General features: G+C 45.2%; 1 protein-coding gene across 1 annotated transcript in view; it reads right to left on the bottom strand.

Moving 5' to 3' along the window:
• Positions 1–916: 916 nt before the first annotated feature.
• The window catches only part of LOC140998774 (striatin-like), a 13,276-nt gene continuing 1,321 nt past the window's right edge, over positions 917–12,871 (bottom strand). Inside the window, exons 2-12 of the mRNA XM_073469154.1 lie at positions 11,427–11,676; positions 8,923–9,066; positions 8,670–8,806; positions 7,998–8,173; positions 7,799–7,846; positions 7,377–7,498; positions 7,118–7,285; positions 6,821–6,961; positions 6,012–6,113; positions 5,350–5,436; positions 917–5,152 (exon numbers count right to left, since the gene is read on the bottom strand). Of these exons, the coding sequence (XP_073325255.1) occupies positions 4,983–5,152; positions 5,350–5,436; positions 6,012–6,113; positions 6,821–6,961; positions 7,118–7,285; positions 7,377–7,498; positions 7,799–7,846; positions 7,998–8,173; positions 8,670–8,806; positions 8,923–9,066; positions 11,427–11,676 (1,545 nt within the window). The 3' untranslated portion in view covers positions 917–4,982. The remainder of the gene's footprint in view (positions 5,153–5,349; positions 5,437–6,011; positions 6,114–6,820; positions 6,962–7,117; positions 7,286–7,376; positions 7,499–7,798; positions 7,847–7,997; positions 8,174–8,669; positions 8,807–8,922; positions 9,067–11,426; positions 11,677–12,871) is intronic.

Here is a 12,871-nt window from a genome sequence, read left to right as displayed (position 1 = left end):
AGATTGAGTGTCCTCACACCGTCCTTCACTCTACACTGGAGACCCGTCTCCCAGAGCACCTGAGGGCTGCACAGGCGATGGATTGTTTTAAAAAGGGCCTTAAAACGTACCTTTTTAAAACATCTTTTAATCTGTCATTTTTGCTCGTGTCACTTTGATAACTGCTTTTAACTCTTGTTTTAACTTATTTTTCTTCTTTGGTTGCTGTTGTAGCACTTTGAGAGTTTTTGTTAAATATAAAGTGCGTTACAAATAAAATGTATTATTATTATTATTATTATTATTATTATTATTATAATCAGAATTACACTTAAAAGTTCCCATTGTTTCAAATTCTTCACACTCATTTACTCAATATAAAATATTAATATATTGAATAAGGATGAGTTATTTGTGCATGTTGCTCCAAAGTATTATTGATCAAGACATAAATACATTTTTTTATTGCATATTCAAATTAAAATGACATTGAAGTCATCTTATTTCTGTATCTGCTGCTGAACAACGTAGAGTCAAAACTACAATATGTCCTCAGAAAAAGTGAAGTGAATCTTTATCAATATGAATCCATATTATTGACAGTATATAATAAGAATGACTATATTTCATGATATTGATTGAATCATATCGACACCTCATTTTCCTCTCAAACTTTAATTTCAGGATTAAACTCCCTGAATTTTGTATATTTTGGCTCTTTCTTTCTATTAATTGCTCTTTCTAGTCTCGTCTGTCACATAAAAAAGTTGTTTTCCTTCATTAACTGATCGATAAGTTGTATTTCTTTGTTTATTAATACTTTGTTTTACTGTTTTCTAACTTCTCCAATAAGCACTGAATTGTCGTCATGCAGCTTCCAGTGAGTGTGTTGCTGTACGTTTGATGAGCGTCCGTGTTTAAATAAAGAGACACGTGATGATATACAACATATTCCTTTATTGTTGTTACTGATAAATCTGTCACTCTCCCATTTTGAAAACAATGAAACCTGCCTGTACTTCACGTACGGACGGGTTAGCGTCTATAATCTCTCTTTAATAGTTTCACTGTGCACATTAAAGACAACAATAATTTACAGTGGAGGTTCAGCTCTGCTTTTGGCCACCGAAGACGACAAAATATAACTCTGAAGATAGTTTGACTGACAGTTCAGCTGCCTACATCACTACTGGCGATTGTTACTGCTGATGTAGTGTGAGTGACGCCCGGCGGCCGACTATCATCAGTGTCAAGGTTTGAAAAATCAACGTGTTAAATCAGCTCAGATCGTTGGCACACATACTGAGTGTATTGCTCTGACATAAAGTAGACGGATGTGAATGGAGTCTGGTGTTAGTCCACTCCACTGATTCTGGTTCAGGTCTTGTCGGATCATTAAAGGGATCCTGCTTCCCTTTAATGTTTTCTGTCTCTGCTCCTCAGGTAGTTTGGTGAGAACTTTAAAGTTAAAGATAAAAGATCCTGATCTGGGGAACACGAGGCAGTAAAGTTACCGAACAAGGCTGATAAATCTCAGAAACACACAGGGAATCACTCCTGTGGACACGTCAGCTGCTCAGTGAGGACGATCCTGAACTGACTCCGGTTGTTTTATTCGAGGATCTGAAGGAAACGCTTTGGTTATAGAAAAGTAAAACTAGCCGGGTGTGTGTTCAACGGTTAAACTAATGAGAAACTCTCGGCCATCTAGTAAAGGAACAGTTCACCCAAAAAATAAACATTTCTGTGCAAGCAAAACCACCAGACTCCATTCATCTTCTACATCATTTTACAGGGAAGCTGAATTTAAACTGCAGCCGCTAACGTGCTGCGAGTCGCACGGATAATGTTCAGTATCACAGCTCGCCTACGAGCTGGTTAATGATTGGTAGACTTTCACTTTGCGGTTACGTTTTCCCTTAATTACACCAGGTTTATAAATAGATCTGCTTTAATACTTAAAAACTGTACACATCTCTGTTCACCCTTTAAAAACCTCCCACAGTTTCCCCTCAGAGGAACACGGCTGCGTGTTGGAGACGAGAGTTTGGTAAGAAGCAGAAACAAAGTGTTATGTAGTGCTGAGAGGTAAAGTCATGTACATGTACGTCTAACAACACCAGCAGAAACCCCAACGGAAAGAAAACTTCACTTTTCAAGTAAAACAGAGAAGAAGTTTACAAAAAATATCTACCTGTATCTTACAAGTCTGTCACCAAACACAAAGAGTTGTTTAAAAAACTAGTAATCGCTCCAAATAATAATAATAATAATTACACAAAATACAGTATTTTCAGGCATTCAGCATATAAAGCATGTACAAATCTGGAGGGGAGCTCGTGTGCAGTTCGGGAGCTAAACAAGTGTTATTTTTACAACAAAACGAGCTAATTAGCATTAGCAACAACAGGGTTTAGTAGGAAGCATCTCGACGTCTCGGGTTGAATGTTTTGGCTTTTAAATTTGGCGTTTTTTTAAAGTAGTAATAAATAATTAATATGACCAAAGTAAAACAAAGGAATGAGAAAAGCTTCACTGCAGGTTTGTTCTCGCTGTAGTTCGTCCAAATATAAATACACAACAAAAAGCAGCAGGGTTTTTCAAATCGAGCCTCGTCATCACAACGTCGATCAAAACTACAGACTCAGAAGAGATTCGATCCTCAGGTGAGATTTCACTTCGTCTGATCTACGACTATCAAAGTGTCACATGACAGCAGGTGTGTTTACAGGTGGAGGTTCAGTACAGTATATTACAGTATTCATTCACAACGTGTTCAGACACGCTGAAGGGTTTCATTTCAAAACAAGAAGAACCTCCTGCGGTGTTCGTCTCCTGACAGAACAGGAGGGAGAAAATGGATCAGACGCTCGAGAACAGGTGAGTCGGTGCTCAGGTGTGAACGTGGAGAACACAAACGAAACTGAAACACAAACTGAAACAGCTGCTCAGACAAACGTTTCATGTTGCAGCTCTGAAAACATTTGAGAAACGTTTCTAGAGGCTGATGTAGATCGTTTCACTGCTGCTGCCACGTTGGTGCAGTCGCTGCAGTCGTTGCAGTTGGTACAGTCGGTGCAGTTGCTGCAGTCGGTACAGTCGCTGCAGTTGGTGCAGTCGGTGCAGTCGCTGCAGTCGGTGCAGTCGCTGCAGTTGGTGCAGTCGGTGCAGTCGGTACAGTCGCTGCAGTCGGTACAGTCGGTGCAGTCGCTGCAGTTGGTACAGTCAGTGCAGTCGTGCAGTCGGTGCAGTCGCTGCAGTTGTTACAGTCGGTGCAGTTACTGCAGTTGGTGCAGTCGGTACAGTCGCTGCAGTCGGTGCAGTCGCTGCAGTTGTTGCAGTCGCTGCAGTCGGTGCAGTCATTGCAGTCGCTGCAGTCGGTGCAGTCGGTACAGTCGGTGCAGTCGCTGCAGTCGGTGCAGTCGGTACAGTCGGTGCAGTCGCTGCAGTCGTGCAGTCGGTGCAGTCAGTACAGTCAGTACAGTCGGTACAGTCGGTGCAGTCGTTACAGTCGGTGCAGTCGTCACCGCGTCTCAACGGGCAGAAATAAACTCTCAGTTAATTCTCTGAATCAAAGATTGTTTGTGAGGGAGGGAGCGCCACACTGTGACACCAGTTAGTATTAAAGGGGAATTCCAGTACTTTTCTATATTTGTGTGGTTTGGTGTGTAAATGATTCACACTTCACACATTCTCACAGCTGCGACACGACTGCAACGTGATCCTTTGAGTCAACTGCGACCGTCAAAGTTACGTCTACTAGAAGTGTTTCTGTTTTTTCTGACAACATCACAGAGACGATGATAAGATCCTGTTTGTCTCGCTCTGAGTTGTTGCAGGAAGACGACGGTGGAAACGTGAGTCAGAGTTGCAGAGAGGAGTTTGGAGTTTACCTCGAAGAATTTATTCACGTCACGACTGAACATGTAACTGATTTTGACAGTCGAGACGAGACAACAACTGTGACAACTCTCTCCTCTCCAGAGATTTCAGAGCGACACTTCTTGAACGAGACAAAAAAGATCTTATTATGTAACAACACGGTCTCTCTGTCGGAGGACGAGTCTGTTTCATCTGTCTGACTGATCACTCATCACTGCATGAAGCCTGAAGAGAGCTGCAGGATGTAAACACAGCAACACAGACTCCTCCTCCTCTTCCTCCTCCTCCTCTTCCTCAGACAAATGTGATAAAAACTCTCTTTTTGAAATGAAACTCTTCAGATGTCATCCGACCTGCTGACAGAGTCTCTGTCCACCCAGCAACAATTGTCCTTGAGCAAGGCACCGTTTCCAGTGCAGCTCATGGTCATGACCTTCGACCTCTCACCTCCATCGTGGACGTTAACAGGATGAAACTCTCCAAAAATCGGACTGATTACATCTTCTTTCACAACAGGAAATAATAAAACCACTCCAAATGGATTACAAATTAAAAATCCTGTGCAGATTCAGAGGTCACACGAGTTCTGATCAGAAATGTGGAGATTGGGTCTCTGTCGTCACACGATGGACGAGCTCACGAGACACATTCTGATCCGACTGATTCTGTTTTAAAAACTGGGTTTGTTATTTGACTTATTTTGCTGCTCCATCATCTTCTGATCGACACCGGAGAGAATTAATGTTCTGAAGAAAAAAGGCACATCGTCATGAAACACATTTCAAACAACAGGCTGCTGACGGGAGAGTGTGGTGTTAGTGACGCTCCAGTTTCACCTGCGACAGAAAGAAAAAAAGATTCCAGCTTTAGTTAAATGTACCGAGAGATCCTGCTTTTATTTTTTGCCACTTCCTGTTTCATTCATCGTCTCATCCGGAGGTTTGTTTGTTTCGAGGACCCGGGCCAGCCTAAGTCCGAGGGGCGGGGGGGGGAGAGCGGGACGAATATTTGACAAATCTTAAAGGATCAGTTCAGTTTTCTGCTTCCTCATCCGGACTCAGAGGTGGAGACGGACTCCGCTCGTCCTCTGAGCCCGACGGGCGGCTGCAGGCGGTTTCAGGTCATACGAAGACCTTAGCGAGCGCGTCGGCCCCGGCGCTGCCGATGTAGCACTTGGTTGGGTGGAACGCCACGTCGTGGATCGACTCCTCGAACTTCTTGCGGTGAGCGGTGAACTCCTGGATGCACGTCTTGCTCTCCATGTTCCACAGACGGATCGAGCAGTCGTGACCTGGGGGGAAGAGAGAGAGAGAGAGAGGGAGAGAGAGAGAGAGAGGGAGAGAGAGAGAGAGAGAGAGAGAGAAAGAGAGAGAGAGAGACAGAGAGATATTATTATATTAAATATTCCACACTGGTGTTTTCATCACAAGGTTTATTAAATACTGTATTTTTATCTGTAAATCTGACAGCGTGTGGGTGAATACTCACTTCCAGACATGAGGTACAGCCCGTTTGGATCCACAGCGAGACTCGTGACAGAGTCCAGGTGGGCGACCATCGAGTGGATCAGTTTACCTTCGATTCAAAACAGAATAATATCACCAGATGTGTTGACTTTGAGATGAACTGTAGGATGAAGTGTTTCTACGTGTCGAGAGAAATCACATTTTACAGCAGCGTTGGTTTAAAGTGGGTCATTATTCTGTTACCATCGATTCATTGATGGAGTGAAACAGTGTTGATTGGATCATATTCAGCTGAATAACTCTTATTTTCTTTAATTAGCTGAAATCTCGACCTGTTAAAGAGACACTACAGTCGTTCAGTATTTTGCTTCCATAAATATGTTGCAGAATCCGAGAAATCTTGAGTTTTAGTGCGGGTCAAGCCCCAAAAACTCCTACATTTCCCATAATGCAACTCAGTAGCCTCTTTCATCCGACCCTGCCTGCCACATCCTCTCTGTAGCTCAGGGTTTCTGTCTCTGAGACATCACCGGGTTGTTTTCTCTCTTGACTTGACAGAAGTCCTGATTACACAACAGGTTGAGTGGGACGATTTCTGACCAGTGAACCCAGATGTGAAACTGGAGGACTGTTCCTTTAACACATGCAGCAGCAGCAGCTGAGCGGTGCCACTCGGTCTGTTACCTGTGTTGTTGTCAAAGAACTGGATGTGTCGGTCCTCCTGAGCTGTGATGGTGATTGGCAGCGTGGGATGACTCAGCACTTTGTTGATCTTGCAGGGAGCGTCTGTGTGGAGGCGGACGTGAGAAGAACGACATTAACATTTAAAACCAACAATCTTCAGTCTGTCAGGACTGAGAGCACTTCAGCAGAGAAGGTTTGTCTCACGGCGCCGACAGGAAACATAAAGCAGCAGCAGACGAGAAGAGAAGAGTTCAGTTTATACATGTATTTTTATGTATTAGTGTCACACAGCCTGATTTATCTTCTCCCTCTGCGCTGTAGAGCTTCATGATCCAAAAACTATTAAAAACACATCAGTGAGATTTATGTCTTCAGCAGGAACCAATGGGCTGAGAGCTGACAGGAAGTCAGACAGTAAAAAGAGACGGACCTCCTGTTTATTGCATTTACAGTAAAAGGTAACGACGCTCTTTTAGGGACCGAATGAAAAAGAAAAGACACTTTTCTAACGATTAGAAAATGAAAAAAGCACCTGACTTTTCATTATCGAAGACTCTAAAGTCGGTGCTAAACGGTGCCTGTGGTCTGTTGTATTTTCATTTTACAAGTTAGCATTTTAATAATGTCCCCTCTTGGCTGCCATACATGAATATTCTTCTGTTTACTCATGTCTTCAAAGAAAAGTTCACAGAATAACTCAGCAAATCAGATTCACAACATCAGTGAGTCCTCAGACGGAGCTCCACTCATCAGATTCACTAGTGCTGCGGTCACCTCTGTGTGGATCTGTGATTGGTCGGTTGATTTACCTGGCGGCCCGGCAGACTCCAGCTTCAGGATGAGCTGCTGCGTCTCCATGTTGAAGAGTCCGATGTGGCCGGTGGTGAAGGACGTCACCATGTGAGCCGGCTCGCTGCTCACCAGGTCCACTGAGGTGGGAACGCCGAGCTCTGACAAACACAGACAGCAGAGACTCGTCAACAGGTGACCCAGGGAACCAGAGCGGACACAGAGCCCAGCTGCCATGAACCAAGTACGTACAGTCAGAGTATTTCTACTCTGTGGTTCAGGTACTTTTACTGCAGATCAAACCATCAGGTACTCACCTCCTCTCTCGTTGAAAACAGCGAGAGACGGCGAGGTGTCGGCGGCGTTCCACAGCCGGACCGTTCCGTCAGCCGAGCAGGAGAGGAGGCGATGGTGGGCCGAGCTGTAGACCAGACCCCACACCGAGTCCGTGTGACCGCACAGCGCCCCCCGCAGGACGGACGGCTCTGAGAGAGAAGAGACATGAAACGTGGAGGAAAACTAAAAATACTCCTCCTGCAACAGCTTTTATTGAACTGCGTCAGTGCTGGAACGAACCATATGAGTCGTAGGGGTCGACGTTGGGGTTGGGCGTGTTCCAGCTCTGAATGGTACCGTCCACTCCGCCACTGAAGCACTGATCACCGCTGGAGCTCATGGTGATGCACAGAACCGCTCCGCTACACGAGGAGGGCAAACGGTTTTTACTTTAATGGCACGTCAGCCTCATTACACTTCATTACTCGAGCCCGGCGGACACTTAAGATGAGACATCAGATTATAACAAAGATGCTTGGTGAGATTTAGAAGTGTTGAATTGTCAGTGAAGATGAATGTTTCAGTGATGTCAAACAGAGTTTATTGTTAAACTGTCCTGCCTCTGCCACATATCTTTGTCGAAAGTGTCTGATAACCACATTTATGGGATCATTGCAAAGAATGTGAATATGAGCGGATGTATCGATCACAACAGATCTCACCTGTGAGCTCTGAATGTGTAGATGGGCTCCACGTCTAAAGCAGCACATCTGGAGGATTAAAGAGCAGCAAAATCAAACGGGAGCAGATCAGAAAACTAAAAAATATGACCAAACTTGTTATAAAAATAAAAATAAAGGCCTGTCTCTAACAGAGGCCTGGGTCAGGTCTCTGCAGCTCAGGTGACTTTTAAACTCTCACTTCTTGGCGGGCGCCGTCTTTTGGAGGTTCCAGAGTTTGAGGGTGTGATCCTCGGAGGCCGTGACCAGGACGGGCTCCACCGGGTGGAAGGCCAGACTCCGGACCGAGTCAAAGTGGCTCCGCAGGGTGAACTTTGGGTTCCAGGTCTTCCTCAGAGCATCTTTGTTATTGGTGATCTGAGGGAGGGAGGGCTCTCACTTACAATGTGCTGATGGTACTAAAGGTACTTCTTTAGTACAATGAGTTTAAAACAATACAACAGATCAGATTTTCAACCCAAAGCTGCACAGATATAAACATTACTACCACTGGTGTTCAGTGACTGCATCGTGTGCAGCTGGTTCATTTAAAAAAATAGAGAAATGATCTGATTTGTGATTTTGAAAGTCATTTTTTGTTTCAGCTGGTTGCCTGCCAACCTCAAATCAAGAGGGTCTCTTTAAACTCCTCAAGAAGAAAGTGAAGAAGTTTTAGAGCTGAAATAAATAAATATAAGGACAAAACAAACTGAGGCCTTTGTTTTTTGTCTTTTGCAGGAGTTTTTAAAGTGATTTGCTATTTTTCATTTGATGTTTTGAGTTCTGTGTAAAAAAACCGAGGCGTGACCTGAAACCGTCCTGCTGCTGAACTGTTTTCAGTGTTTTCTGTAAACTGTCGGGTCGTTTCACTCACGTCGTACGCCAGGCTGTCGGCCTCGTTGGCCACAGTCAGTCCGGCCAGTTCTCCCAGTCCGAGCTCGTTAGAAACCGCCTCGTCCACTCTGCCCAGGATGAACGACTTCCCAGACGACGGCAGGAAAGTCATCGCCTCTACAGAGACAAAGAACTGTCTTCATGCAGTGTTTAAATGAGAAACATCTTGTTCTGTTTGTGCAGAAACATAAGTTGATCAACGGACTAATGAACTGAGACGGAGGGCAGCTCACCGTCTTCAGGCCGCCCCACTTCGGGCTCACTGAGTCTGGGTACAGCGGGGCGGGAGGGGGGCGTCACGGGCGGCTGCATGGAGGGAAGCTCCTCAGCATCCCGCAGGTTCGCCAGCATGTCCTGGAGCTTAGACCGGTTTGGTCCTGGACGAGGAGGAGGAGGAGGAGGAGGAGGAGGGTGGTGGCAGCAGAAAGAGAAGATGGGAGACAAAAATAAGAGGAAACAGACACATGGAGTCAGAAGAAGATCGGAGGGGGAGTTATGTAAAAACAATTTGTGTTTGGGGAGAAGGAGATGAAAAAACAGACATTAGCAAAGTGAAGAGAACTGAAGAGAGAAAAACAGAGTGAATGAGTTTGAAGAAAGCAGCAGCAGCTCTGCAGGAGACCGAACAGAAACCATGAAGGGAAATAAACCAGAGACACAAAGTGAACAAACAGAAATAAGAAGAATCTCTGCAGGATGAAACAGATGAAATGTGGCAGCTGCTGTGTGACATGAAGAAACTAACAGGGATGTTCAGGATGCACCGACATTAATTCTGGATGTTATCGGCTGTGCCGTCACGGACGACAGCATAGTCCATTAAAGTACAGTTACTGTTGGTTTTACACAGATGTGACACATCTCTGTGGAGGTGATACATGAATAATAATGCTTCAATAATGGATGAGAGGGAGGATCAGACAGGTTAATGTCAGTGCAGTCCTTAAGTGAAGAGATTCAGGAAAAATGCATCAAGGTAGAAAATATAAAGAACAGATGATGTAGATAATGAAAAAGAACAGATGATGTGTGAAGACTAAACCAAAGAGACTAAACAAACAGAGCGACAGACGAGGGGAGAAGAGTGACATCACCAGACACCTTCAACACTAAACCTCAGGACAGAAGAGACACTGAGATCAACAGGGAGGAACGACTCTCACTCCTGCAGCAGGAACATGTGTCAGTGACTGCTGACTGCTGTACCACACTGAACTGCAGACACGTCAGATATGTGTTACCAAGACGTAACGCAGTCAGTCACCGTGGAGATTTATTTCCATGTCTCAAAAGGTAAACGTAGAGATTTGGATTTGTTAATGGCGATAAGATGTGGTCTGCTCATCAGGTTACTGTTGTGCCTCAGGTAGGAACGGTCACTTTCAGCAAAAATGCCATTCGATAGCCACCGAGCACCACTGGACCATTACTTGCTTATTCAAAGATCTGCAGTCTGGATGTTCTGCAGCATGTAGCGGCACCGGCTTATACTGACAATGATCACACGACTCTACTGAGGCCTGTAGCAACTCTACACCTGGTGGGATCACATTATTTCCAGGCAGCGGTAAAAAACAATGGAAAATATATTTTTTCAGAACGGCATAGTTGCATGAACTATCAGAATATGACCCTCATCTCTAACCTTCAGCTTCTACACGACCTGAATACAGTGAAGGTCAGCGGTTTACATATCACATCGCCACTGGCAAAAATACATAATCTATATATTTATTCAAACGTAGACACTTCCTGCTCTTTGTCTTCTGAGGGGTGATTGTTCTTCTCCACTCACAGACATCATGATGTGTTGTTCTGCAGTGAAACAGCATCACGGCGTCGTCAACGAGGGCGGCGAGCGGCGAGTTAGTCATGTTCAGTTCACATGAACCTGCAGCAGAAGGTGTTCGCTTTAACGTTCGTCTCATCAGCTAATTAAGACCTCAGACGGTGCAGATACAGACTGCAGGTGAGCAGGTCACATTCACTTCATCAGCCCTGCAGTGTTTACACGGACGCAGACTGTCTTTAGGCCTGTAAACAGGGACAGTGAAGGCGTCAGCTACACGTAACGTATTTATATTATCACTGTGAGTGAGACAAACGGTGGGAACCAGCTCCATTCAATACCTCATAATGAAGGAGTTTTTAAATGACCACATCAGTCGTTTGCACTCATTAATTAAAATCTCTTAAAAACCGTTCCAGGGAATCAGAAATAACCGTGCACAGAGCGATCAGACAACACGTGTCACAGAGACGATTTGCAGGGAGATCTCGGCTCGTCACTTGGTGCGACTGACGAGAAGTTTGAAAACTGATCCACCAAAATAATCAGCTTCAGCCTCCACTGCAGGACCTCAGGAGGACGCACAGGTGGGACACACGTGGGCGGCTGCAGGGTTTGTTCCAGGTCGCATCAGTTACTGCGACACAACATCAGCCGAGCAAACGGAGGTGTCATCAGGTAAATGTGTGTCAGGAGCTGGAGGGGAGACGGAGCTCTGTGTTCACTGCACAGCCCTGAATGAAAGTACATTTTTCAAGCGGTGTTTATGTGACTGAATATCAGCTGACCGGCCTCTGCATTTATGATGAACTTCCTGATTTTTGTCAATAACCCAGTTAACTCCTACCAGACTGAGAGGAGAGAAAACACAAACACAAAGAGAGTCGGAGGAATGAAAGTCAGTGAGTGAGGAGGGAGGATGAGCTGCAGGCCTGGAGCTCCACTTACTCTTTACCCCCTTCTTGCCCTTGCGTTCCTTCCTGTACTGCTCCTTGAGCTGGGCTATCAGTCCCTGGTCCACGTCCCAGGCCAGCTCACCCAGAGGAGACTGCTCTTCCTTCTCTACAGGCCAGCAGGAGGAGGAGGAGGAGGAGCAGGAGGAGGAGGAGGAGGAGGAGGAGGAGCAGGAGGAGGAGGAGCAGGAGGAGCAGGAGGAGGAGGAGGAGGAGGAGCAGGAGGAGGAGGAGGAGGAGGAGCAGGAGGAGGAGGAGGAGCAGGAGGAGGAGGAGCAGGAGGAGGAGGAGGAGCAGGAGGAGGAGGAGGAGGAGGAGGAGGAGGAGGAGGAGCAGGAGGAGGAGGAAGGTGGGGTAGAAACCTGCGTTAAGTGTCTGGATGCACTACAGCACATAACCACCAACTTTACTGTGACAAACCTACTGAGGCAGACGGGAGGAGGAGGAGGAGGAAGGACGTTTATCTTCTCTTATTCTAACAACCGGGTCCTTCAGGTTCAACAGCTGGTGTTGCAGAGACTCCACTTAAAGGAACAGTTCACCCAAAAATGTAAACTCAGTCATCATCTCCATCCTCCAGTAAAACATCAGATGTCTCCACACAGCTCGTCTGCTGTGATCCAAGTCTCCAGAGGCCCAGAGATCAGCACCTGATCTGAGGAGATGATATTTATACTGTTTATTAAGCTGAAATCTGCAGCTGCTGAGATAAAAGCGTCAGAGGCGGGTGCTCGACCGCACATCAAGGGTTGTGATCTCGGGGCTTCTCCAGACTTGACTTTATATCATCAGGAGGAGACGATGGCTGGACTTTAACTCTTTGGTGAACTGTTCCTTTAACTTTACAAATGAGTCAGGAGGCATCACAAGCACATGAAATATAAGCGTATATAGAAGTAAAAATTAATTCAATGAAAACTTAAACGTGCTTATTCTCTGTATTTCTGAGAGGTCGATGAGAAGATCAGTTTCAATCTCATGTCTGCATCTTAGTTTTAAAAAACAAAACCTACAATAAGAGCTGTAGAATCTATTATTATTATTATTATTATTATTATTATTTCCTGTTAATAAATGTCATATAATGAGCTGATGGTAACGAACAGGTCGACTGAGCTGTTCATGAATCACTTCTGAAACATCGCCACAGAGAAACAGGAGGAACATCAGCACAACGTCTCTTCTGAAGTCACACAAACAAACAGGAAACAGATAAAAGAAAGTCACATGACATGTATGTGACTTTACGGATGAATGTGGAGACACAAATGAACACAGAGCAGGCGGAGATACATGGAAACCAAACAGCTGGACTCCAGATGAAGCTCTGAACAGACTGTGATGTTTCCCTGCAGGTCTGGAAGTGAAATGTTAATGTGACGCGTCCTCATGAAGACGCCTCAGCACAGTTCAACAGTGACTCCAAGTCTCCATCTGCAG

The sequence above is a fragment of the Pagrus major genome, chromosome 1 (genome assembly GCF_040436345.1).
Source record: "Pagrus major chromosome 1, Pma_NU_1.0".
Taxonomy (NCBI): Eukaryota; Metazoa; Chordata; class Actinopteri; order Spariformes; family Sparidae; genus Pagrus; species Pagrus major.
This window is presented reverse-complemented; position numbering and strand designations above follow the sequence as displayed.